Source organism: Eucyclogobius newberryi, unplaced genomic scaffold (assembly GCF_026437365.1).
Source record: "Eucyclogobius newberryi isolate DKJ021-1_F unplaced genomic scaffold, fEucNew1.0.hap1 SCAF_9, whole genome shotgun sequence".
Lineage (NCBI taxonomy): Eukaryota > Metazoa > Chordata > Actinopteri > Gobiiformes > Gobiidae > Eucyclogobius > Eucyclogobius newberryi.
The window spans coordinates 25,291,345-25,318,164 of NW_027316532.1; the positions used below are offsets into that span (position 1 = coordinate 25,291,345).

Sequence of the window (26,820 nt, forward strand, 5' to 3'; positions counted from 1 at the left end):
TCCCTCTTCACAGTAAAGCACTTTAATAACTCTCTTGTCGAGCAGGAGTTTACACACAACACACAGGCTATAAAAGATCATCATCATTTTATTGTTATTACAATGCAGAATAAGATTCTGCAAAATTGCCTCCAGAGAAGTTATAAAACATTATAAAACTAAATGTGGGGAAAAAAAAACATTGTTGAAAGTTAGTTTTATCTCGCCGGGAAAGTCTAACGTTTAGGTCAGAGTGAGTGCGCAGCGTCATCTAGTGTTCCTGTTGAGTATAACTTGATATGAGTGACTATCAGATAATGCTTTCATATACTTAGTTTATACAGAAATGAGCTATGTGACTGCTATGCAATGAATATGAGTTTTAAGTTTGCAATTTCTGCTAAATTTTGGCAGTTAAACAGTTAAATCCTTAAAAAAATTAATTATTAAAGTTAATCAGCTTGACGACAAATACGTTTAATCATTGTTTCATTACAGGAGAAGGATACAGAACTCACCCCTGTGAATGATATTCTAAGTAGGATGACAATCATTGGATGCAAGCAGAGAACAGCGCTGCATTTTGTTTCTTTATAAGGCTCTAATTGGCTTTTTGCCTGATCATTTATCAAGTTTGTTACACCTCAGGTCAAGTTGTCACCACTTGAGGTCTCAGGACATTTTCGTCTTACAGACCCATCCACACAGAGACAGGAAAACGGGCTCTCAATAACTTTGCTTCCTACCTGCAGAACAACACTTTTAAAATTAAATAATTGTATGCCTTTAAATGATTTTAAAGCAGTGCCGGAGCAGTTTTTCCCTATAAATATAAATAAAAATGAAAAACCAGACAAATATTTTTTGTTTGTGGTGAACGTTTAATACAAAGAATAATTTACAATACAAAAGCAATATTTTGAAGTGAAAGATGTTTCCTATTGAAGACATGATGAAGTGATTACTGGTAAGTGTAATTCCTCATTCGTCCAGGAGATGTCCATGGTGGAAAACGTTTCAAACTACAAGTGATGCATTTGAAACTTTTTCTACCATGAAGTGATATTTGTTCACTTTGTTCTCAGTCTTTAATGATGTGAACACTGGTCTAAAAGTTCAGTTGAAGGCCTGCGGAATCTTCCTCCAAAGACCTCCACAAAGACAGTTTTTAATCCAGCGCTGCTCCCACTGCTTCATAGCATTCGATTTGTTGGGCGATAGGAGCATTGTCACACACCCGCATCTAAAATCAAACAGTGCATAGCGTTACATAATGATTTAAACATACAAATAAGGTCAAACATCTCCCATCAAGAATCTCATGTAATTGTGGTGTATAACTCACCTGGTACAAGCCTTGCTCTCCTCTGTGGGACTCACTCCCATGTGAATGCAGCGAAGGTTATCCATCTTTTGCGAACTGGGGCTTCTATAAAAAACAATTTACTCAATGAACAGTGTAATCTTACTTATTACTTATGAAACAGAAATCTTACCATTAAAATAAAATAGACCAGCTCAGTTTTAGCCATGCAATAGTATAAAAAGAAAGGGACGGTGCTGATTATCAGATTTTAATTGAGATCGAGATTTAGTCAATTCTAACAGTCAATTATATGTTTGGGTCTTTTCAATCTAGAGCTCCAAAGCCAATCCTCTTTAAAAGTATTTGGTTTGGTGAAGAGTGAAGTCTTTGGAGGAAGATATTTAACTATTCTGTATTGTTTATGTTCAGGACATAGTACAGAATAAAAGTAATGAACACCATTTGTATATGTTGAATGTATCTATTAACGTGCAGACTGCTCCAGATGATGATGCAGAGTTTATTTACCTGGTGAAGACCTCCAGTGGGGTTGTGGAGCCCTGTCCTGGCAAAGACGAGGGCTTCCCAAACTGCAGCCGGAGCGGATGTTTGCCCTGCAGCTTCACAATAACCCCATCGTTCACCGGTAACCAGTCCATCGTGGGGACCAGCAGCTGACTGGGCAGCAGGCAGCACTCATCAATCAAGCTCTCGTCGGGATCCTGCGGAGGCGCATCTTCTCGACCTGAGACACAGAGGTTTGCTTAAAGGCTCGAGCTCATCACTGGAACGAGCTTTTCCCTTCAACGATTTCTTACAGCAAAGCCACAATTTGGTCAGCAGCCTGAACAGCAGCTGGAGACTGTCCTGGTTGTCGGATGTAGCGGTGAAGGTGGGCAGGCAGCTGGTCTTCAGTAAACCCCAGATCCGAATCATGACCAGCATCTCTCGCAGCATCCCCAAAGAAGCTCCGTCCCGCATAAAGCCGAATCCGGGACGCACCATTGAGCCCTGCAGAGAGCAAAGAGACATATTAGACTAAAGGAGTTTTTAATAGCTTTTTGTTCTATTTTTTATTATCCAAACCAACATTTTTTATTAGTCAACTGTCAAGTCAAATTATTATTTCTATTGTTTAATACATTTTTAACCAGAAAAAACGGTAAAATAAAATATTCTGACTGAACACTTCTAGGTAGAACACATTTACAAATAAAATGTACCGGTATTGTTGATAAAAAGCATTTTGATGTAATAAATGAACTGTCATTTCTGACCAGATAGACCAGTCAGAACAATCAGTAAAATAGTCAGTGATTACCGTATTTTCCGAACTATAAGTCGCACCTTTTTTCATTGTTTTGGCCGGGTGCGACTTATACTTATATTTATAATTATACACTTATATACCTATACTCCGGAGCAACTTATATGTGATATTATTTGTTATTTTCACACTTGCAACCGCATTTCGTACTCAACTTATATATGTTTTTTTTCTTCTCTAATAAGCATTTTTTGGATGGTGTGACTTATACTCCAGTGCGACTTATAGTCCGGAAAATACGGTATTTACTAGCAGATTTGTCACGATTATTCAGACTAATTACCTCATTACACTCATATCTTACCTGGTTTGGCAGGTTGGCTAACAAGTAGAGAACGAAATCTCCCACCCACTGGATGAGCTGCTGCAGAGACTGTAAATGCGGGCCGTCCAGGACAAAATCTTGCGTATTAAGGTTAATCATCACCTTGTCAATGTCTAAAAGGGTTTTAACAAAGTGAACATTTGAACTGCTAGTTACTATTAAAAGAGTACATGGGAGTGCACTGTAAAGCGCCTTTTTTACCCGTGTCTGTATTCTTGGCACAGATCTCCGTGAGTCGGTCTCCGGGGCTCTTGTCGGGCGAGTTAAGCACATGTGGTCTGAGTAGTGACTTTAGCGTGGCACTTATGGCGATGAGCAGCAGTTTGGCGTGGAAGTCACAGGCCCGGGCAGCTGTGGCGGTCGACAGTTTACACAGAGAGGCTTTCACTGCCACGATACGAGTGGCCAGAACCTGCAGCGATAACAACAACCACTGGTATGAAGAGGGTGACGGTCAAACTATGTTATAAATTGACCGTTTCATATTTGCTGACCTGTTGTAAAGCCTGGTTCTGCCTCATATACTCTTCATGCAGTTTCTCCACCAGATTATGGACCATAGTGGGCTGAACGTGTAGCAGGACGTCCCACCAGTCGTACCCGGTTACCATGCAGTACTCCATGAGGAACAGGAGGTGACGCAGTGTTGTGTTCATGTCAAGCACCTGTCCCATGGATGGCGACACCCTCAGCATGTGAAGCTGTATATATTAAAATAAAGGGTTAAAAACAAAACATGAAAAAATACTCATGTAAATGTCTACTATGCATTTAGTTGTGTTGTTTAATTTGAGTTATTATTGAAACTGACCATGCTCAAAGGTTTTCCCCTTATACAACTAATGTTTAATACAGAAATATTTCAAAAGAAGAAAATAGCAAAACCAAATGGGAATCACTAATCATATTCAATAGTAGTGTAGTCCTTATTTATTATGATCATTATCAAATTGTATATAGTGTAAACTAGTTTGGAAAATGAATCGTTCTATGGAGTCTTTTGGTTAACCATATTTTTAATTGGCTGTGGCTTGGCGCGGTCAAATAGCCCAGCAGTTTCAGGAGTTGCGACACGAAATAGCCTAGCAGTTTCGGCTGCGCGCCACGGCTCTATAGACACTCCCTTTTTAATTAGTAATTAGACCAATTATTTTATGAGGATTATGAGGATTTATATGGCTCAAGCTAGAAAGAAGAAAACTTGGAGTGAGTTAACTGGTGTTCTCTGTGTAAGATTCTAATATATATATATTTTTTTTTCCAGCATCATGTTACAGCAACACGCTTTTAGTCAATTAATTGATGCCCAGAGCATTTAGTTGACCAAGGATGTCTTTAGTCGACTACAACCGTAATATTCGAAACCTTACTTTGCCATGGTTGTCAATTCCTGCCAATGCAAGCGATGTCCAAGAGAACTGAATGGCTTTAAAGTGGATGGCAGGTCCGCCCGTTCGTTGGCGTTTGATGGCAGACTCCTCCCCAGGCCGCTGCCCAGGTCCCGAGGTCGAGGAGGAGCCATAGAAAACGCACATGGTATGAAGGGACATGCGATGAAGGATCTGAATACTGCCGTCATGGAAGGCCAGAGCCAAACCTGAGAACAGAAAAAAAACATTAGACATAAAAAGGTTTATAAAAGAGACTAAAACAATACATTATGACATTATTCACTAGAGGATGGTTTCTAGCTCACCAAGGCCTGGGCAGAACTTTGTATCTGTGTTGGAGATGGAAATGGGTAGTTTGGGAAGAGCAATAGCCGACACTCTATCTAAGTCGTTGGTGGTTGTCAGAATTCGCCATTTCAGGATGGTCGGCTGTTTTTCACCCACTAAAGACGGATTACAAATAAAAGGGTAAGAAATACAACAAGCAACAATTAATAGGATGAAGTAATGCCATTACAGCAAGCTTTTAGGTTTAGAATGAAGGCAGATGAAAAGCAATATTAAAATATACATAAAACATGATTCCTACCAACAGGAGATCGATGCTGGAAGATGTTGTTGACTGGAAGCCCCTCTTTCCTCAGAGACCAACATTCTACAATGCTGCCGGTCTGATTGGATGCGCACAGCAAGACCTACACATGCGCACAGTTCAAGTCCAACATACATTTTCGTCATTAATAAAAGTCTGTTTGCCTTTGTGGCTTACCTGTTCAGAGTTCTCTCTGGTCAAAAACTTGAGGTGGGTGACTGCTGGGTATTTATCTCTTCTAAGTGCATCAGTTGTGCAGCGAAGAAAAAGAGAAGGCAGGAGTTCCGTGTCAATGCGGCATTTTTCACTGACAACACTGACCACCACCTAGATAAGGAAGAACATTGTATTATATTAAATGCTGTTTACTTCAGTGGCGTCTTAATTTTTTTGTCATTTTCATTTATTTGAAATTGAGAGTTAATAAATGAATTAGCACATCTGTAAAACATCACAATTTTCTATTCATCCATATATCTTATATACCGGTAAATGTTTTGCTATTTCAATGTGTTCACAGGAGATCAGTATGTTGTATGTAAGTATTATGTCGCAATATGTAGCTGACTCTTTCTGGCTACCGAATTGACACTAAACGCATGGTACTATAATACTTTAGTAACACATTATAAATATCTTCCATTTACAGGATAGTATAATGAATAATTCAATGTAACATTAATTCAGTAGGTCATCCAATAAAATTGAAAAAGGGTATAATCTTAGTTGTCTCTAACCTTATAAAACTGAACAGGAGAGGAGCTGCTGCCATCTGTAGCTGCTACCACAATATTTCCACCTCCAGTAAAGGCGATGTCAGCCAGGGCCACACGTCCTCTCAGCCGACATAAGCTCTCACTGGCTGTGAGCAGTGTTCCCCCTGGTTTCAGCAGTGACACTGTGACCAAACCACTAACGGTCACAGCTAACCATCCCTCCATGGGCTTTCCTCCAAAAAGAGTTAGAGAAGGGGAAAACTTCACTCTGGAAAACTTCTCGCTAAAGTTTGTTGAGCTGGACTAAAGGAAAAAAAACAACGTTTTTAAAAAGTCAACTTTGCAGGAATTTCGGTCATAAAATATTTGAATATTTCGGACCATTTCCACATGCAGAGCCAGCTTGACACCATTGTGGAGCCAGCTAAGGGCTATAATGGGGTCACCATCTACTGAGTTAGACAGGTAGTTCTCCCAGCTGTTGACGAGATGGTCAGACATAGACCAGCATTTAATCTTGCCATCACCATCAGCAGATAATAGTCTTGAACCTTAAAGATAGAAAACAATTTAATGTGGTGAAATCTTTTTCAAAGCACAACTATGTAAAAATAATAAGTAAAAACTATAAAGTTTTATTATAATTATAATAACGCTTAAATTTATCTGCTGTTTGTATTCGTTATTTGTACAACAATCACATTCATTCATTAGGAAAATAGGTATGGCACTGTAGAGCAAAACTCACCTGATTGGTCCCACTCCAAACATGAAATAACCTCTGTGTGTCCTGAGTTGATAGAGTAAACATCCCAGGGGTGCTCAGTGTCAATGATGTGGATCATTTGGCTGACATCTGCAAATAATACTCACTTTAAATAATACTTAGCAGCCAAACAGCAAAAACACCACCGTGTGAAATCAGACTTTATTCACCTTTTTCTTCATCGTCATTTTTTAGGTCTGTGCTGAAAGCCACGAGGTTCCTGCAGGACCAGGAGCACACCAGAGGAATAGAGGGACAGTGGGTGCTTTTAGGACGTTTTTCCCACTCACAAACATAAGCCAGCTCCATGTTTCCACCACAAAGACGACGCCCAGAGGAGCCTCACCTGAAAATGTGTCAGGACTCACGTCAGATGTGCTCATATAATCTAAAGGTGTTAATTATCAGACATTCATCAATGTGCATATTGTTAGTATTATTTGAAGTCACTCATAACCAATAATATTTTATTAGCAAAGATAATAAAATATTGTTATTTGTTGCGTAATCAGCATATACCTTACTCAACTTTATTAGAATGTTTTTCGCTCATAATTTTCCCTTCACAAACGATCATTACATCCAGAGCAGAGCGACCTGCGTCTGTTAATTATCACAGACGAGTCTATAGTAATTAATCATCCAATATCTGACTTATGCCCCCTTCTAGAGAAAAGATAGAGCTAAATCGGGCTTACTTTCAATTCAAAACGTTGCTACAAAAGCTTATTTTTATGTTCAAAACAAATTCTCTTCTTTCATTCAGTTCCGCTAAACAAAACCTCAGGACCCCAGAGAGAGATCTGTGCTATCTCACTACTTTCCTTTTTTTGTTTTAACTAAAAGCAAATTAGTGAGCGTAAAAAAGGCCAAATAATTACAAAATATTAGATTTCGTCGCGGGTTATTTTTTGGTTTGAATATAATGTTAATGATTTTGCTTTAAATTGTATTTATGTTGCGATATTTTATCAGGCATAAGCAAGGGAGTCAAAACCTACTAAACTTGTTATTTTTTATTTTTTTCAAGGAATATCACCATATTTTTTAGTATTTAGAGATCCTATCACATACTATTGTATGTTAAGATAATAATCATTTGGGGATAATTTTGTTAAAAAATAAATAAATAAAAAAAAGGTTGTATTTTCGGTATTTCCACCGTGTTTTTTCTGTTCGCATATTCGATAAAACATTTATGGGACACCATCATCCAGCATTGAGATGCTTAAAGTAAATATTATTTTTGCTGATTTGCAAAGAAAATATATTAAAGCGAGAACATACTTGGATGTGTTTTTCATTCTGAACGATATTCCCATTTTATATTTGGTGTTGAATCTGTCAAGGGGAGCAGCAGACCAGAATTACGACACTTTAATGTTGTTTTCGGCCCTGCAGTTTCGCGTTGGCCCGTTCGACACCGATCAGTTGCTTACGTGATGTTTTACCAAAACTAAAGCATAAGTTATGAATATAATTTTCTCCATTCACTGCGGTTGACGTATAATTACATATAGACCAGGCTCTGCTAAATGTCAAGAAAAATCGCTCGATATTCACGGTTGAAACAGTTTTGGTGTTTGTGCTCGTTAGCTTTTAGCCTCCCAGTCATCGCTAATCAGTTCGCTGCTGTTGCCTGTGTGAGTCTTTGCGGTCTGCGTTTTTAACGCGGGGAACAAAATGGGCTCGCGCTTTCTCACCTAACTTGTAAGTTTTCATGTAATGTTTGTATTAAATCACATAGAATACATAGAACACTAGCGTGCTATTTGTCTCGTCAGTGGTTGTCTTTGAAGTACTGTATGTATAGCGACTTTGCGAGGCCTGAAATTAACTGTTGCAACATGCAATTTCTTTCTCAATGTGAGCAATAACTATGTGAGCATTATCGTTAGAGCTTGAGAGCGAGTTAGTGTTTTGTGCACTGAACACAGTTGAAAAAAATTACACAAAATGTCTTCACAAAGCTAACTGTTTAAATTCTTAGACCTGTTTTCATTTACACATTCCCGTTACAAAAGTGTTAACATGTATCTGCATTGCTTTGAGGCTCTGATCTTCTGGGGTTTTCTACTTCCAACTATCACTATTATATATTATACAGTATTGTAGAAGTATTTGAGCTAAATACTGACCTGACCTAATTGATGTTGAGTAATGATGAAAATTGATAAAGTCACGGGATTGTTTTTGTGTTTTAGTTCTGCTCAACGCCATCTCTATGTCCCGGTGGTCAGAGGATACTGAGAATTCCCACAACCTTCACTGCAGATATGCTGCCCTAGGAGCAGCGCAGAGCTGTTTCTGTGCAGAGTGACCTGCTCTGATTGTGAACCAGATTTCTCCCAAACCTCAGTCCCTGTCTGCAAGAGGCCATGTCAGACAACACACCCAACAACAATGTGCCACTCAATAATAACAACAACCGCATGCGGAACCCCCACATCAATCAGAACCCACTTATCAATGTTCGTGACCGCCTCTTTCATGCCCTCTTCTTCAAGATGGCTGTCACATATGCCAGACTTTTTCCTCCGTCCTTCAGAAGAGTGTTTGAGTTCTTTGTTCTTCTCAAGGTAATGTGTTATTCCTTCTTCAAATTTCAATCTATCATCTATAGTAATCTAAACAGTGCAGACATAAACATTCACTTTTCATATTTTTTTGATGGATTAGTACTGTATGTGAACTACGTGGATACCTGCTTAAGTCTGACATTTGTTAAACTACGGTAATCCCTCCAGATAGGATCCATAGCACTGACATTTGTTGTTTTTAGATGGGAAATTCAAAGTTATAGACTCATTTTAGTAACAACAACATTATGGATTAAATTGAGAAAATGGTGGTTCAACACTGCCTTGAATATCAGTTCTATGTTGCGCCATTGGATTAGTAGTCATGCATTCAGGCTTTTCTCCACTTATCAAACCTAAAGCCAACATGTGCAGAGTTCTCTCAACAGACTGCTTTGGCCACCTTTTAAGATATTGTGCGATGCAGAACTCTGTTTGATGTTGCATTTTTTTTATAGTTTTCATTGCATCACTTGTATTTTTTTTGTGTTCATGTCCTTGCAAGGAGTAGTCTAGACTGGCATTCAATCACAAATTGATAAGATGGTGAACCTCTAGTGCTCTGATCTAGTTGGAATGCCTTTAATTATCCATCTTAATTATTAATGATATGATAAAAAACAATCACAAATAATATTGTCTGTGCCCGTCTCACTGCTGTTCAGAATCAAAACAACAATGTTTTTCTTACTTAATTTTGTATCCGATTTCATTATACGCAGGCTCTCTTCGTCTTGTTTATCCTTGCCTACATACACATCGCCTTTTCACGTTCACCAATCAACTGTCTGGAGGGAGTGAGAGAGCGCTGGCCCCGGGACGGCATCCTTCGAGTTGAGATCCAGAGGAACTCCACCAGATCACCGGTCTTTCTTCAGTACTACGACTCAAGTTTTCAGGAGGAGTTGGAGGCGGACGATGCTGGAGGGGGGGCAAATGTGGCTGGGCTCAGTCTGGCAGCTCTGCAGGAAGAAGAGGAGGACGAGGAGGAGATGACTGTGGAGATGTTTGACAATAGCTCTGTGCATGTAAGTGCAGCTGCGTGAACGAACAAGATATAACTCTCGATAGTTCTGAGACTTTAGAATGTAGTGATGGATCATTTATTTCATAGTATTTTCATAGCAATAAAACTTTTCATACAAGTTGTAACACAAATGGCTTTATAGTCCATTAAAACAATCCCACATGCCCGACCACCGACCCCTCACAACTGCTTGAAACTGTTCAAAAATATGAGTACAACACAGACTGTGAAATAATAAAGATACAATGTTGAAGGGATTGAATAAATAGAAATACAATAAATAATAGTTAAAATTGTTTGTTGTCTTGAAAGTTATCTGTGGCCTTGTGGTCCCTGGCAGACTTTTCCATATCTCTATATTTATACAATTATGACACAAATAAGTATATTTACATTAGTAATTTTACCAGCAAATAATCATTATAAATGGTATTAGAGCTGTCATGAGCTTAATCAACTAGTCAACCGATTATTTACTTTTTAAATATATTATAAACCAAATAAAGTTTGAAATATGTCTTCTAGCTAAATAATGTTTTCTAATAAAGTGTTTTATTGATGAGTGGTGCAGTTAACAATTAGTGTGTCGTTGTAAAAAGACAACTATTATTTTAACAATTAGTCGATTCATCGTTGCAGCCTTGGACATGTTGCCCCAATCACATAAAATAGATAATGAAAGATAATGATAATAATAAAAAGATAATGATACATTTCCCTGACAGTAGTACATTAGCTGACAGCAGGTCTTACTTCCTTCTCATTTCTTCTTATGTTCATAATGATTTCAGTTCGAGCTGGACCTCGAGCCTCGCCTAAAGCCCTCACTGGTTGGTGGAGCTGTGGGTGCAGGAGGAGGGCCGCCAGTGAACGAGAGCCAGGACGTCTCTTTCAGCCAGACCACTAAAGGTATGCAGCTGCTGAAGGACTCAGTGTCTGAGCTGGAGATGCTAACCAGAGCAGGTAAACTCCCCACCTATTAAGTCCTTCCATCTCTGAGTTCCACTGGACTTTCCTGTCTTTTGGCTCATCTCACGCATGTCATTTCATGTTTCATAAATTGATAGCTTTATTTTCAATTTGTTCTTCACACAGTGTGGCCTCAGGAGGAGTACATAGTGGAGTATTCTCTTGAGTATGGCTTCCTGCGTCTGTCTCAGAACACCAGACAAAGGCTAAACATTCCTGTCATGATAGTTACTCTGGGTAAGAATCAGATTCAGTAAGACTCTCATCACTTGGGTTGACTTTCCCATTTGACAGTTGACTATTTTATTATAGATCCCATGAAGGATGAATGTTTTGGTGACGGCTTTAGTCGCTTTTTACTGGATGAATTTTTAGGCTACGATGATATTTTGATGTCTAGTGTCAAGGCCCTGGCAGAGAATGAGGAAAACAAAGGTAAAAGTCAAATCAAGCATATGTCAAGATGAAAATAACGTTTCCCAGGATACTAAAATGTACCACTGTTTTTCAGGATTCTTGAGAAATGTGGTTTCTGGTGAACATTACCGATTTGTCAGCATGTGGATGGCAAGGACATCATACCTCGCTGCTTTTGTCATTATGGTTATTTTTGTAAGTAAATGAGTTGAAAGTTCAATAACTTCTCGTACTACATTTTGTAAATACTTAATTTTACTACTGTGTTTCAGACACTGTCCGTTTCTATGCTGCTCAGATATTCTCATCATCAAATATTCGTCTTCATTGGTTAGTTTCCTAAAACAACAAATTTTCATGTTTTGTCTTACAATTCTTTTGGGAAAGCGATGTTTCTTTCTGCTTCCATTGGCAATAACTCACAAAATGTTCTTTGCCTTTCAGTGGACCTTCTGCAGATGTTAGAGATGAACATGACCATAGCTTTCCCCGCTGCCCCTCTGCTCACTGTCATTCTTGCTCTCGTCGGTATGTTCAAAACCTAAAGGAGAAAGTTGCATCAAGGGTGTTTGATTACTCACAAAATGTGTTTGTCGTCCTCAGGAATGGAGGCTATTATGTCTGAGTTTTTTAATGATACAACAACAGCCTTTTACATCATCCTCATTGTCTGGTTAGCTGACCAGTATGATGCTATCTGCTGTCACACCAACACAAGCAAACGCCATTGGCTGAGGTTTGTTTAAAAAAACAAAAACTTTTTATTTTATTTTTTAATAAAAAAACTATTCTTTCTTTCTTGTATTGCAGGTTCTTTTATTTATACCACTTTGCCTTCTATGCTTATCACTACCGCTTTAACGGCCAGTACAGCAGCTTGGCCCTGGTAACATCCTGGCTCTTTATTCAGGTAAATATCTTTAAAATATACAGGGATTTTAAGTACCTTCCCAAAGTTGAAAGCGGTGGCGATTTACTATAGAAGCTCTTGGACCAATATTTTTTTTAAGGCAATAAAATAAGGCGTGGATGGATTGTGATTTAACTACTTTTCAAAAGTGTTAAAAATGTTTGGTCTGTCAACATTTCGTACATTCACACAGGTTGTACTAGTTTATAGTTCTAGTCCAGAGCCAACACACGCAAGATAAAATGTTCTTATAATAATGCTGAGCTTTACTGTGAAAAAACAACTGGCTGGTTGAAAGGTATTTTGTAAAACACTGTATTAAACATCTGTTCCTTTCCAACAGCACTCCATGATCTACTTCTTTCATCATTATGAACTTCCTGCTATCCTGCAACAAATCCGGATCCAGGAAATGCTTCTTCAGAACCAGCAGGCAGGTCAGAACAACCCCACAGCCCTGCAGGACAACGCCTCTGCTGCTGCAGAGCCTGGACCTGCTCCTGACGCCCCCCAGCCCTCACATTCGGCCCCCAGCCCTGAGGCCGAGGCTCAGACAGAGCTGCAAGCCGCTGCCTCCGCATCAGGCCCTGTTTCAGGCCCCACCGCCGCTGAGGTCGCTGCAGGAGACGTTCGCTCTGAGCTCAACTGGGTGGCTCAGACTGCAGCCATCATCACTGAGGCTCTGTCCAACTCCCAGCAGAGCAGCACTGTGCATTACAGGATCAGTGAAGGGGCGTCTGCCTCTACTGCAGGAGACAATGTCACTCTGGGAACTGGAGAGATTAACATGGAAGTGTGGGTAGGAGGGGCGACACAAAGAAGTGAAACAGAACCCAGTACAGTCGAACCAGATGTCACAACTGTATACAATAATGGCTCAGCGACGGATATAACATCCACGTCTCCACCAAGCCCCTCGTTTGTCAGACTACCGCAGGTAGCAGAAGCAGCCTCTGAAACAAGCCCCACACCTTTACAAACAGACTCTGCTATTTTACAGACTTCAGGCACAGATTGGGACTCTAAAGCTGTGCAGAACTCCTCCACTGGCCCTTCATGAGACCCAATTATATCACCTTATCAGACTTTGTGCCTCAGCGACTGAGCTTATCCGAAGGTTCATAATCTATTACCTATTTCCCAAAATAAGTTCATTTTGTTCTCGACTTAATCCAAAGTAAGAGAACAGGGTGTTTTCTTGTTGGACTATCGATGATTAAATGGACCAAAATAATAACCAGACCAGGTTAAATCAATAAAAGGTTTCTTCTTTTATCACCAATGGTCTGGTCCCAGCCTCTAGTTCAGTTTTTTTATGCTCAGAATGGGAATCAAGACAAGTCCGCCACTCTGTGATAATGACAATTTGTGGTGGTTCGGTTAATTTCGCTTAGATTAATCTTCGGTATGTTTAATAAAAACACACGTGAATGTTACATAAGACTAATATGTGCGTTTTGTACCAGACTGAAGGACTGAAGCACAAGAAGCCTAGGTTTTATTATGAGAACAAATTCTCATAAAAAAGTACTTTGGCCTGGACATAATGTTGGATGATATATGTCCTGTGCCAACAAATGCCTTATGAATATCCTCAAATGGACTGTACAATGCACATATGCTTAACCTTGCTATAAACACTTTCCCCCCATATCCCAAAAGAAGTGTTTGTCCTTTTGCTGATTTAGAGCTGGCTTTGTTAATAATTCAAATTTTTGAAGTGACTATATAAATCTAAACACTGTGGATGTAAGGTTCCTTTTTGCCACCTGATTTTGGGGAGTGTGATAAAGATGGCTGATGCGCACTCTGAAAATATTTCTGTGCCTCTACAGTGAGATTAAAGCCTAATCATTGATCTTCAACTCATCAAAATGTATTTTATTGTTCAGTAAAGTTGTCTCACAGCAGCTGCCCAAGCCCCGTCTCAGCTCATTATTTATGAACAGAGTTTTGAGATTGTACTGGACCAACCCCGAACTCCACTTTGAAGGACAAAAGACCGTTAAAGTGGTCTTTTGAAATCAGTCTGGTCTGATTTCAAGACCAGACTTACTTTTTTTCTCTCCCTTATTTATAGCTTATTGTTATTATTGGGCCTGTTTCAATCACACATTTTAAAATGCAATATATTGCTACAATATGTCACGTAAACAACAATATTGAAATAGTCCGTAAAGCAGAATAATCCCAGTAAAGCCTTTTCTAAATGTACACTATAATTAAAATACGAGCGGAAATACAGTATACTGAAATTTACAAATTGCACAATGAAACACTTGAACGTTACTTATTTGACCCTTTACAGATCAAATGTTACTGCACAATAAAAAACTGACAAGAATTGTTTCACGAGTGCAAAGAAAAAGTCAAGATATCATCATAGGTCATAGCAGATTATCTTTTTTCTCATGCCAAATTGTTATTACATACTGTATGCACATATAATGCAGACAGTTATGACATTTCAAATAATGATAGGGAATAACAACGTCAAAAAAATGATATATGTAAATAAATAAATAATGCACTAAAAACAATAAATACTGTTGCTTCATTTCAGACTGTGAACAATTAGAAATACACAGAAGACAACACAATAAAATGCCCCCAAAAAGGGAGTTTAGGCATACGATACGACACAAGAATAAGTATTAAGTACATAATAAAACACGTTTAAGAAGTTATGGTATTTTGTTCTAAGTTTACCCCACCTTTCGCCCACCTTGATGACGTGCCGGGGTGGTTTCCGCTGCGGCATGTAAACAAAGCGGATAGCTGCGGGTCTGAGGCTGACAATTTAGCTTTAAACTAAAATAGGGGGTGTTTTTTTCAAACTATAAATGAGCAAAGACTCCCTGACGCATGAGGTCACATTTTGACTAAACAAAAGCCACAGGATGTCGATGGAGGATCCGTTCTTCGTCGTCAAAGGGTAAGAACAAAACTGTAAAGCTAACCGTGGATGCTAACTGTGATGCTAACTCTGGAGCTAGCTGTTTCCACGTAACTTGCTCGAATGACGAGAGATGATAGAACACATCCACACCGTTATTCAACTGATCTGAACTCCTAGCGTTATTTAATTATCATTCATTATTATTATAAGTCTTGTGCTGTGAGGATTGAATCAGTCCATATGTTTATTAACCACTGGTTAACCTGGTACTTTTGTCTGATTGTTATTCTATCCGTCTGAAGTAGGATTATCCAAAATTAAACACAGATACCAATGGATTAAACACAGATACCAATTAAACATAGATACCAATACTAGTATTGAAATCTGAACAATCGGAATCGGTATAGAAAATTAATCCTAAAATGTTACCTTTCCTGAAAATTTTTACTTTGGTTTTGTGAAACTACTTAAAAAGGCATTTTTCTTATTATAGTAAATTTGGTATCAAGTATTGCGCCTTTTCCTTCGTATTGTCATGCCATAGTGACAACTTAACAATTATAAAATTAAAAACCACAAAACACACAAACTGTGATATTTATTCAAACAATTTCAATGTCAAACTGCTAGAATCCAACATAATGTTTGGGATCATTTGTTCAAAGGTTTGCAAGGTTTGTCAGATTTTTTTATTTTTTTATCGCTTTATTAAATCAATTTGTACAGGGAAGTACAGAAGGCAGTCAATGCGGCTCAGAGCCTGCACCAGAGATGGAGCGAGCTGCTGCAGGACGGAGGAGGAACCTCCAAGGAGGAGATGGACTGGACAACAAACGAGTTGAGGAACAGCCTGCGCTCCATCGAGTGGGATCTGGAAGACCTGGATGAGACGATCAATATCCTTCAATAATGGCCTGAGATTATTTTGTATTTGTGTCAAATGTGTGTTACTATTTGTACGTGATTACGGTATATCGATTGAACATTTAGTGTTATTGGGTTAATGTCCTCAACCTTTGAACGTATTGTGGAGTCAAATCCAAAGAAGTTTAATTTGGATGCAGCTGAGCTGTTAAAGAGGAAGGGCTTTATTACCAACACCAAACAAACTGTAAAGGTACTGTTGCCTTTCCCTTTAAGTTTCTAGATTCTATCCACAAACTGTTCACTTTCTCTGTTTTATTTCAGGACATGAAGGAACAGATGTCCAGTCCTGCTGCTGTACTACTGGATAAAAAGAATAAACAGGTAATGGCATAATGTGCACAGAATTATCATGTATTTATTACCTGTATTAACTCTAACATTGTTTCTGACTTTGCGCAGGCGTTGCTTGGAGAGCGGGGCGCTCAAGGCCCTATCTGGCAGCCTGGCCCTGATAAATACACCCGCTTGGATCGGCAGCTACAGACGGCTAACTCTCAGTTTATTGAGGAACAGCAGACGCAGCAACAGGTACAATCACACTACAGTTTTGTGCTGATGATGTTAACAAATGCAACAACAGTGTGTGAGATTTAAATATTTGCAAAAGTCCTCTTTTGTATATGGCTTTTATAATAATGTAATAGAATCATCAATCAAAGATCAGTATTATTTTGATATTCGTTTGATGGAAGCAAACAATATGGTAGAAATAGTATTTTGTGCTGTTGGCCGTAATGCGCATGGATTAAGACATGTACTTGTGTATTAGCTGATAGCAGGACAACAGGACGAGCAGCTGGAGCTTGTGTCTGGTACGATTGGTGTGTTAAAGAACATGTCTGAGCGGATCGGCATGGAGCTCGATGAACAGGCTGTGTAAGACTACATTATTTATAACACTTCTCTACATACACACACTCTCTAACTACTGTTACTCCTGTTCTCAGGATGTTGGATGATTTTGGTCACGAGATGGACAACACTCAATCCAGACTTGACAACGTCATGAAGAAACTGGCTAAAGTCTCCCACATGACCAGCGGTAAATGGACTATTGCAGCACATGTACAAAAAGTAACGTCTCAAATTGTCATTAACATGCTGTGTCTGTAGATCGCAGACAGTGGTGCGCCATCGGTATTTTACTGGGGATCCTCTTCGTCATCATCATCCTCTTTACAGTCCTCTGATTGAAGGATAGTATTCAAATCACTAACATGTCTTAATCCTCTGTCTACACTCCAACTTCGTCAGTCGTTTTCAACTATTTTACAATATTTGCTGAGTCATGTTGCTGAGCCTGGCATTCAAACTGTGATCGTAATGAACTTTCTAAGAACATACAAAACTTTTTTTAAACAACTTCTTAGAAAATGAAGATTACTTTTTGAAACTAATAAAAATAATAATAGTAATAATGATGATGATAATAATAATAATGATAATGAGACGTCCACCTCTGTTGTTATAGACAGGTAAATAACTTGCCACAGATGTTTTTAAATGTATGTAATCCTTTACATTGGCTGCAAACTGTTGAATTTACCTTTGCCTCAGCACAATCATTGTCAGCTCCATCTTTCAGTTCATCTATTACCAGATTTTTTAGTTAAACATTTTTCTTCCTTGATAATGGCTATGTGCCAGCACATTTGATCATTTACTTCCTGTGTACAACTTAAGATATTCCTTTATTGTCCCACATGGGGAAATTTCATTGGTGCAACGCAATGAAATTTCCCCATGTGGGACAATAAAGGAATATCTTAAGTTGACTGATACATTTGAATCATAGGCAATCATTTCATTTTTGTCTCACTTTGACTAAACCTCATCCGATCCTAGTTTAGTTCTGATTTGTCTTTTGCATATCATAGTGAGGCTGTTATATCACCAAATAATAATGGTTCAAATTGAACATTTAAGCAGGTCAAGTTGACATGTCACAAACATGTCGATTGGACTGCACTTGACCACCTGCTTTTTCTCTTAAAATGTAAAGGCACTTTGGTTCTTTTGGTGTTTCCTCAAAACACTTTTTGTTATTTTAAGTTGAGCTAACCTGTAAAACCCTATTTTTGTACTGTAATCCAGTAAGTTAGTTTTGATTTCTAATTACTGAACTTTTTTTCTTTTGTTTTTAATGCAAATATTCTATAACACTAAGATATTGTATGTTCACGTTTAATTTGCATTGACTGACTGAATTTCTACTGCTGTGATGTGCTGTGTGATTTAATGGTTGAAGGCTTTCTCTGCTGCTGAGCTAATAATATTATTGAAAGCCATACTTCCTGTTACTGTTTGGCTTTAAAGCTTATTTTAGTTAGTTTACATCTCTTGTTTCTTTTGTAGTGGCTATGCATGGTCCTGTTTCACATTACGGTACACAGGGCGAATTTCCTTGACACATTTCTAAGCATATCTTGGTCAACTCTAGTTAATAATCATTTTTTTATTACCACTACCTATATGTATCCGAGCATTATTTAGCTCTAATACCAACTAAAATAATGACTGTAGTATTTATACTTTTCTTGCTTCAGTGGAGTATTACTGCATAATTGCAGCATAAAACATGGTAAAAGCTTTTACCTCGTGATGAAATTACATTTTAAATGTTTTCAAACCAATGTTTGTGTTAAGAGAAATTGGAAAGAAATGTTATCTATAACATGAGCAGGACTGTAAATGTGTGATGTGTGTGGGATTTTATTTTATTAACTTTTTGGACTATTAATTTAATGTACTGGTATATTGAAAAGCAAATCTATTCATTTATGTATTCAGTTTTGTTTAAAAATGTATCACTGTTTCATTAACCAGCCTAACAATTTGTAATATCAGTTATATTTGCTTTATAAAGTATGTTAACCAATGTGAACCTTACAGCTAACATGTTATGAACCACTAGACCTGTAAATGAATGCTGTTCAGGAAACCACTTGTTATTTCTATTATGTTATTTCTTTGTCTACAAATGGAAAAAAAAGAATGAAATTGAAGTTATGTTATTGATCGATGATCAATAAAGGGCCTTGTGAAAACCGATTCCTCTGTTCAGATGTAAAACTAAAGTAAAACAGAATAGACCTAAGAAAAAAAAGTGTTTTATTAAGACACGGCTGAATTATAAATAACCATTATATATACATAACAAGTAAATAAAAATAATACTGCTGAGTCTGCAAGACAACTTTGTGACAGGCAAATAAATAACTATATTAAAAGTAAACAGCAAAGTGGCTTTGAAAAGCGTCACGTCCTCGGCAGCTGAAGCTTCGGTGCTAAAAGCTGCACTCAGACTGTTCTTGGTCGTCGTACCGTCACCGTGAAGGAAGCTTCCTTTGCCGCAGCACTCGCACTTTCACTGAACTGCTGTGGCTCAGCAGATGGGTCACCTGGTCCAGACTGAGACAGGCCACCTTCTCCTCATTCACCTCCAGGATCTCGTCTCCCACGGCCAGCAGCCCAGCGTACAGCTTTTCAGTGCTGCTGTCCACCATGTCCTCCACATACACACCTGGAGCAGCAGACATCACAAAATAACAACCTTTAGAATTTACTCACAGGTAGAAATTGTTGATAAAAACACTGATTTTGAAAACACCTGAGTCAGTCCGTCCTTTCCCTCGGCTGATAAGAAAGCCATATGTTTGGCTCTTTGGTCGACTGAGCTCCAGAAGCAGTGTCCCGTCAGTGTAAACCTGGAGAATGCGTCCAACCGAGCGCAAGGAGCTCGGACAGCTCACGTCCTCCACGCTCAGGCACCGCTGCAGGACACTGGGGACACAACACGGTAACAATCTGGAGACGCAACAACTCCAGGATTATACTTCAGTAAAAGTTACCTTTGAGCACCGGGTTTGTAGTTTTCAGAGCGATCTTTCTTTTTCTGCTCTAGCACAAAGTTCTGAACTGAGGCAGCCTTTCTTAGCTTCATAAACGGTGACCCCTGCAATATTATGAAACAAGAAAAAAAAAAAAAAACATACTTTAGCTTGATTATGACACAAACAATCAGTGTTGATTTTTTATACTGACTAATAAATAAATAGTATTGCATTGCTTCATTGGATCGGAAAGAAGTGTTCTTTGAATGTTAAGTTAGTATACGGTCTAGTTTAAGCATCTAGGACTAGATTAACTTTCCGTTCCTTTCATTCATTTATATTTAGTTTGTATTATTTGACAAAAATATTAGTACTTTTAGTTGACCAAAATACCTACTTTAAGTCGTCGACAATAATGTGATTTTAGTCAAAGTCTTTGTTTGATTTTAGTTTGAAAAAATAACAAAATCCCATGAAATTAATTGTAGAAAAAGATTCAGTTGTAGTCATCTGGACATTCAGATAACTTAACACTGTATACAATGTTTCTGAAAAGACATTTAAATAGTTTCCTTCCGTTCACTCTCATATGAAATAAACATTTATATTATTATTCATTTTATTATAATTAAAACTAACCAAGCAACTACTACGCAGCTATTACACACTTTACATTGTTTCTGTACGCACCATGGTCAGAGACTGAACAGAGGGCGTTTTCTTCAGGAGGCCGTAGGTCTTTGTTTGACCCGATGTAAGATCAGGAGAACAGGGTCGTGAGCTGGTTCTGTCCAAACTGCTGCTCCGACTGCGACCCAAACGAACCGAGGAGAAGAGACGACGCAGAGAGAGACGAGAGCCCTCCACCCTGAGACACAGACCAGACACTTAAACCCATGAAAAACTACTATTTAAAGAGGTGGGTAGTGCTTACATTTACTCAAGTACATTTAAGTAACGTTTTAATAAAATTGTAACTCTTGGAGAAATTTTAAAATAAGACACAACCTTTTGAGTAATATATTTTATACACTATATACATGTGAAAAAAGCTTTAAGGTTGACAATATTAAATTATTTGAACATCTGTTTCTTGCACTGCTTATTCAGATCAGATTGAGTTTTTCCAATTTTTAGTGTATATTTTAAAAACATCAGATTTCTTGAACATCTACTTCGTATTTCTAATTGAGTAACATTATTTTTACTTGATAATGTTAATGTTATTGCAATAAACTACATAGAAAACGGTCTTGTGGATCTGCTTTTATTTTCAATTTGTATGTGTTTAAAGGTTTTTTTTAAACAGGACAAATTTAGAGTGAAATGGGGATGAGAATAGGCAGGACATGCAGCAAATTGTAGCCTGGATTCAAACTCACAACGCTGCGGCCGGCTGCACGTGGACCATTGCACATGTGTTGATGCCTAAACAACTCCACCACCCGGCAGCAGGATGTAAATGTGCTTTTAAACACTCACGGCTCAAGAGGAGACGGAGGCTCCGCCCTCGTTGGCTGTTTTGATCCATTTGATCTTTTGTTTCCGTTAGAGTTTGATGCTGTTTGGATTTGATGACCCCCTGTGTGAGAAAAAAAATACATATAACAGCAAACATAATAACACTATAGAAGTCAATAGGACACTTTGTTGTTAATTGATTGTAAAAAAAATATTTTTATATGTACTGTACTTTGTAATACTTTGTAATCCCGTTTTTAATGTTTGCTTTTGCTTTGCGTGTGTCCTTTCAAATGACATAAACATGACCCATCTTTGTCCCCAGATAGAGGTAAACATGTTCAAATCCAGTTACACATTTACAGATAACAATTTTAATGTTGATGTTCTTAATAACAAAAACATTGGACATGATGTCCGGGTTGTTTATGTTACAATTTGGTGTTTTTGTTCTCAAGACGATTCTCCAGTCAGAAAACAGAATGAGCCTCACTTTGAGTCTCTCATTTGTGTTGCCAGTTTCAAAGCTGAAATCCAGTGTGATTAAACCTCTGCGTCCTTTCTTTGATCTGAACGGTCATGAGCTAAAGCCCAGCACCTGCACCGATCATGAACCAGTGCAGCCTTTGAGAATGAGAAAAACGTCTGTCTTCAGGTTAAAGCGCTGACAACCCAGCTTCAGTTGCGATTTTAGTTTTTTCCTTCAAACCGTAGAAGTGCAGGCTACATACACTACCTTGAAATGTGATTGTTGTTAAAGACTATAGAAATAAAAACTTATTGATTGGCACATCAGAATTACTAACCTGCTGAAGAGGTGGTCGTTTTAATGTCCGGGCTGCTCTCACCCACAATTAAACCTCCCTGAGTTTGGAGCCGACTTGGAAGTGTCTCTTCCTCTGACCCCCGCTCGCCGTGATCCTCAGTCGGGTCGGCGTTCTGGCACTTCTGGTCTTTGGCTTTGCTTTTTTTATGTCTCCTGTCGGTCCTTGCGCCGCTGTGCTTGCCGTTGTGTGAAGTCGCTGCAAGTGATGCAGGAGGAGCAGGTGAGAAAAGGGGAGAAGAGTAGCTTTTCGCAGTCGACGGGGCTGAAACTCCGGCATGTGTGGGAATAGCGGTTTTCTCTGGCTCGTACGGATTGACGGGCAAGTCTGACCGCTTACGAAGTCCATTTTGTTTTATGTGATTGGTCCTTCTTCTGCCCCCCGTGTTTGTGGCTCTCCTCTGGCCCACCTGCTCCTCAGTTTCTCCCCCATCACTGTCGCTGTACGTAACCACGCCGATGTAGGTCTCTTTGATGGGTTCGGTGCGCAGGCTGATGACTGGTCTGGCAGGTGGGATCGGGTACAAACTGTGGCTTTGGTTGTAAACCGGCGGAGTTGGGTGCAGCTGGAGGTTGACCCCGAGTCGCCCCGAGTACTGGCTTTCACCCGTGACTCTGTGTCGGCCGTTGACGTACTGCGACACGTCGGGTTTGGATACGAGGATGTCCTGCGCTCGTTGCCCCGCCCTCCTCTTCTGTCGCTCCAGGTAACGTGACTCCGCCTCCTTCTCGGTTTCATCTTCAAAGCGTAGCCGGCGGCTTGGGGAGGATTCTGGGCGCCGTCTTGAGGACCGGCCGGCTGTTTGGGTGCGAGGGGAGTTGTTATGGTAAGAGTTCACCTCGGAGATAGCACAGTGCCTGACCCCCGGCCTGTAGCAGACGGAAATGTAAATATATTAACACATCAATTTAACTGTGAGGGGATGTTTTGTATCTTTCAGACACTAAAAATCTTGCAATCTTGAGTCAATATAACGACAATGTTTCTCTCTCGGTTTACAACTCATACAACTCATACAGCACATGCATGACTTTGTGTGGAGATCGTCTGATAAATGCACATTTTTTTGGAAATGTATAGTATTTACTTTTTTTTGCAAGTAGCAAAAAACAACTGATAAAAAAGTAGATGCCGGGAGACACAATAAAGCCTCTAACAATGAACGTAATTACATAGCTGTGAATAGATTATAGTTTATTTTATTAACCTTTATTTAACAAGGTAAAAAACCGAATGAAACAGTACAGCTTTGGTTTAATTCAATTAAAACAAAAACAAATTCAGTGAATATCAAAGACTTCCTTAAGCTTTTATCCTCTTTGAATAATAAAAAATATATATATGAATTAAGAACAATAATGAACATTATTTCATGGCACTGAGTTCTACAAGGTAAATCCTTGTGATTGTGTGTGTTGTCAGTGACAGAGACAGACAGGAAGCTGCAGACAAAGCATGACAGCTCTCTTCAAGTGAAACACATGTGACAGCGTGTGACAGCGTGTGACGGCCAGGCCCCTAATGTAATATTACTCTTGGGAGGCAATTAGTCTCAAATGTTTAACTAATGCGAATATAAATCAGATATACTTTAATTTTATATCACAACATCAGTCTAGGCTGCTTCTATTTATTTTAGTAGTTGACTAGTCAGCGATTATTTTTTCTATTAGTCGACTAGTCAAACAATAATTTAACTTGTACAATGAGATTTTAAAAATATTTATCCAAATACAATGTTGAAATATAGTGAATGAAGGCTTTAAGAATAATAATGAAGTTAAGTGTATTTTAGATGAAAATCAGAAATTGTTCATTCTTTTTTTACATTAAAAATGCAGCTGTCATCTTTAGGCGTGTATTTCTGAGTCTCTAGGGCAAATAACAATCATCAAAATGTGATTACGCTTATCTTAATAAGCAACTAGTCAGTAGTATTTTAATACTTACATACAACATACGACATACAAAAAAATTACCTTTTAAAAATAATTGTTGTGAAGTAAATGAGTGAGTAAATTTTATGAAACAATAATATAGATGAAATAATAAGATAAGGAATGACCACAATGCTTCCTGATGAACAGAAACAGTAGATACGAGAGGACAGCTCAGACAGATGATCCACCTGTTGAGTTTCACCTAAAGTTACACACACAAAACAAACTCTGGTCAGTGAGTGACCGGGTGAGTACTCACGGGAAACGTGTGTCGGGGGCCAGCAGGTTGTGGTCAGCTCTCAGGGGTTCGGGGCGACGCTTCATACGAGCGCCGTCCGCACACTGCTGCTGCCGCGGCAACGGAGCGGACACAAAGGGTCTGACACACGCACAGGCCCGGGACAGCGGGTGGGGGAGGGGGGAGGCTGACGTCAGCTCACTCCATTGGTGCATGGGACAGAGGAAGGAGGATTAGACAGAGCAGCTCGTCAGGACTAATTAACCTGACGAGAACTGACACAGACTGTTTACATCAGCATTGTGGATGGACTGTCTGTGTCTTTTTAAAGCTTTATCATTGTTTTTACTTATGATAAAGTATTTGAAAAGATATTCAAAGTATGTCATGAATAAGGGTATAAACCTAACTAGTAAAAGTACAAACATAGCCTTTAATTTAACTCATATGTACTATTGGTGGAAGGAATTAATTCCTAAGAAAATTATATAATGCAAAAAGCTGTGTCATTGTGCAAAGAAAACGACTAAATCCCACATAAACATAGGGTTTTTGTGTGTGTTTTTCATAAAGTTTCTTCATCGCCTCACTGACAAGAACAGATAAGACTGACGGATAAAAGTTGTGTGACTAATTTCATCACAATATTTCAAAATATTGAAACAGTACAATGAAAAGGAGGCTGTCTGGCTTTTTTACAGTTATGAAGGTATTTGTAAAGTTGTCTCATGGTACGTCTCGTGACATGAAAGCACGATTACCTGTTTCCATTTTGCTGATCCTCTGAATCGGACACATCTAAATCAGAACCTGAAAGACAAAAAATACATAGTGAACAAACCTAACAAGAAACACATTATAAAAGTTCTCTTTTATCCAGCATACTTCTAAAATAAAAACAAAACTCTCTTCATATGAATCTATATTATATTTATATAGAATATAGCAATTGGTGCTGATTCCCATCTGTTTTCCCAGGTAACACAAAAGAGAAAAAAAGAAAATATTACAGGAAAAGAATGTCTTTTCTACATAAACATGAGCACATAGACAGTATATTTTCACCACAAACACTCACCTGTGTTAGTTTGTCCCGTGTCCTCTGATTGTCCCTCAGCTGCAGTCGACCTGAGGAGGTGCTGGAGGAGGCTCCGGTTCAGCTGAACTTTCTGAGTCAGAGACAGAATATTGCTCCTCACCAGCTCCACCTCCTGAAGCCCGGTGAAAGTGTGCGACGTTTCACTATTGACAGAACCCTCACAGGGATCAAAGGTCAGACTGTCCAGGTCGCTCTGAGAGCTGAATTCAGGTAAGTCTTCATCACTGCTGCATGAGGTGGAGGTTGCAGTGAGAGGGTCTAAAACATGAGTTCCAGAGCTGCTGGACCTCATGGTGGAGTGGCTGGAGTCGAGATATTCTCGTCAGGATAATCTCCTGAAAAAACAGAATTTTTTTATATATAAATTAATTAAAGGCAAAAAAGCTGGAGTTACACAACCAATACTGTAGAAATAACAGAAGCCTTCTCAGTATTTATTTTAACCAACCTAAAACAGGCATGTAAGCTAATCCCCTTGCTAGGTATTCCACCTATTCTTGACCAACATTCAGGGCCAACATTCCTCGGGCGCCGCTCTGGATTTACCCACTGCTTCTGTGGGGATAAGAACGCAGACTTTTTTTAGATAACGTGTAAAAGCAACGCTGTTCTGGGGATTAAATTGAAAACAAAGCACTTACAGATTGATTATGTTTCTTGAGCTATAAATGCTGACACCTCGTGAATCCATTCCCACCTGAGCAATTCGCACAGATGACCTGGCACTCACTTACGTCAATTAACAGGTGATGCTGGAGCACAACAGGAGCCTTTAGGGACTCCTGAACAAAACTTACCATTTACATCTTCAAGATGAAGAGTGAAATAAATACATACCTGATACACGTTTTCGTAAAGTAAAAAGCATACCAAACTAAGCCGCAACAAATCAAAACCATACGGAGAAGATTACCGGTACATGCTGCTATGTAGGTCAGAGAGATAAAGTGACTGCCTCAAAACCATAACTTCTTTGTTGACCAAAACTATGAAAATAATTCAGGCCGCTGGGTTAGGAATAACAGCCGACTTCTAAACCTCAGCTCATATTTCATCTTATCAACATGGACCCTCCCCACAGTCTTCAGATAGTTCAAATATTTTGTAATCTAGACAGCTGTCTCCACCTCAGTCCTCAAAATGCACAAAGTAAGGGTTTATTTAACAGATTAAGTGACCTGTGAACGATGTCGTAGAGGAAAAACAATAGCGGATAGAAAGTTTGTCAGGATCATGTAAGAACAGCAGAGATTAGACATTAAAATTAACTTAAACTTGCACGAATGTCCTTT

The 26,820-nt window shown here is 38.8% G+C and overlaps 4 protein-coding genes and 1 long non-coding RNA gene across 7 annotated transcripts; 2 read left to right on the plus strand and 3 right to left on the minus strand.

Annotated features, from left to right (window-relative positions):
• Positions 1-848: 848 nt before the first annotated feature.
• med16 (mediator complex subunit 16) lies at positions 849-7,196 on the minus strand. The gene is made up of 16 exons (XM_072438594.1): positions 7,101-7,196; positions 6,573-6,748; positions 6,385-6,492; positions 6,018-6,187; positions 5,658-5,939; positions 5,098-5,247; positions 4,918-5,023; positions 4,634-4,771; positions 4,308-4,534; positions 3,432-3,638; positions 3,139-3,349; positions 2,917-3,050; positions 2,104-2,296; positions 1,814-2,030; positions 1,325-1,408; positions 849-1,222 (listed from the first exon to the last, which is right to left on the minus strand). The coding sequence occupies exons 2-16, from the start codon at positions 6,709-6,711 to the stop codon at positions 1,096-1,098; spliced, it is 2,493 nt and encodes an 830-aa protein (XP_072294695.1). The 5' UTR covers positions 6,712-6,748; positions 7,101-7,196; the 3' UTR covers positions 849-1,095.
• Positions 7,197-8,606: 1,410 nt separating this feature from the next.
• tmem259 (transmembrane protein 259) lies at positions 8,607-14,223 on the plus strand. 2 transcript variants are annotated; one of them, XM_072438106.1, is made up of 11 exons: positions 8,607-8,981; positions 9,704-10,009; positions 10,800-10,971; positions 11,104-11,214; positions 11,290-11,412; positions 11,489-11,589; positions 11,667-11,724; positions 11,839-11,922; positions 11,998-12,130; positions 12,205-12,304; positions 12,648-14,223. In XM_072438106.1, the coding sequence occupies exons 1-11, from the start codon at positions 8,781-8,783 to the stop codon at positions 13,362-13,364; spliced, it is 2,106 nt and encodes a 701-aa protein (XP_072294207.1). In that variant the 5' UTR covers positions 8,607-8,780; the 3' UTR covers positions 13,365-14,223. The 2 variants fall into 2 exon arrangements, with proteins under 2 accessions (XP_072294207.1, XP_072294208.1); XM_072438107.1 differs by having other exon boundaries at positions 10,800-10,917.
• Positions 14,224-15,037: 814 nt separating this feature from the next.
• Positions 15,038-17,373, plus strand: stx6 (syntaxin 6). Its single transcript, XM_072438727.1, has 8 exons — positions 15,038-15,239; positions 15,933-16,102; positions 16,229-16,323; positions 16,395-16,454; positions 16,533-16,661; positions 16,903-17,009; positions 17,081-17,175; positions 17,247-17,373. The coding sequence occupies exons 1-8, from the start codon at positions 15,205-15,207 to the stop codon at positions 17,321-17,323; spliced, it is 768 nt and encodes a 255-aa protein (XP_072294828.1). The 5' UTR covers positions 15,038-15,204; the 3' UTR covers positions 17,324-17,373.
• Positions 17,374-17,640: 267 nt separating this feature from the next.
• On the minus strand, positions 17,641-18,222 carry LOC140353930 (uncharacterized). The gene is made up of 2 exons (XR_011925935.1): positions 17,916-18,222; positions 17,641-17,822 (listed from the first exon to the last, which is right to left on the minus strand). It is a non-coding gene; the product is annotated as an uncharacterized lncRNA (long non-coding RNA).
• Positions 18,223-19,247: 1,025 nt separating this feature from the next.
• On the minus strand, positions 19,248-26,013 carry LOC140354070 (uncharacterized). Of its 2 annotated transcripts, none has more exons than XM_072438896.1 (9): positions 25,508-26,013; positions 25,185-25,227; positions 24,451-24,630; positions 22,234-23,120; positions 21,449-21,548; positions 20,657-20,834; positions 19,985-20,088; positions 19,744-19,916; positions 19,248-19,656 (listed from the first exon to the last, which is right to left on the minus strand). In XM_072438896.1, exons 3-9 carry the CDS (start codon positions 24,513-24,515, stop codon positions 19,460-19,462), a joined length of 1,704 nt encoding a protein of 567 aa, XP_072294997.1. In that variant the 5' UTR covers positions 24,516-24,630; positions 25,185-25,227; positions 25,508-26,013; the 3' UTR covers positions 19,248-19,459. The 2 variants fall into 2 exon arrangements, with proteins under 2 accessions (XP_072294997.1, XP_072294996.1); XM_072438895.1 differs by having other exon boundaries at positions 25,185-25,239.
• Positions 26,014-26,820: the final 807 nt, after the last annotated feature.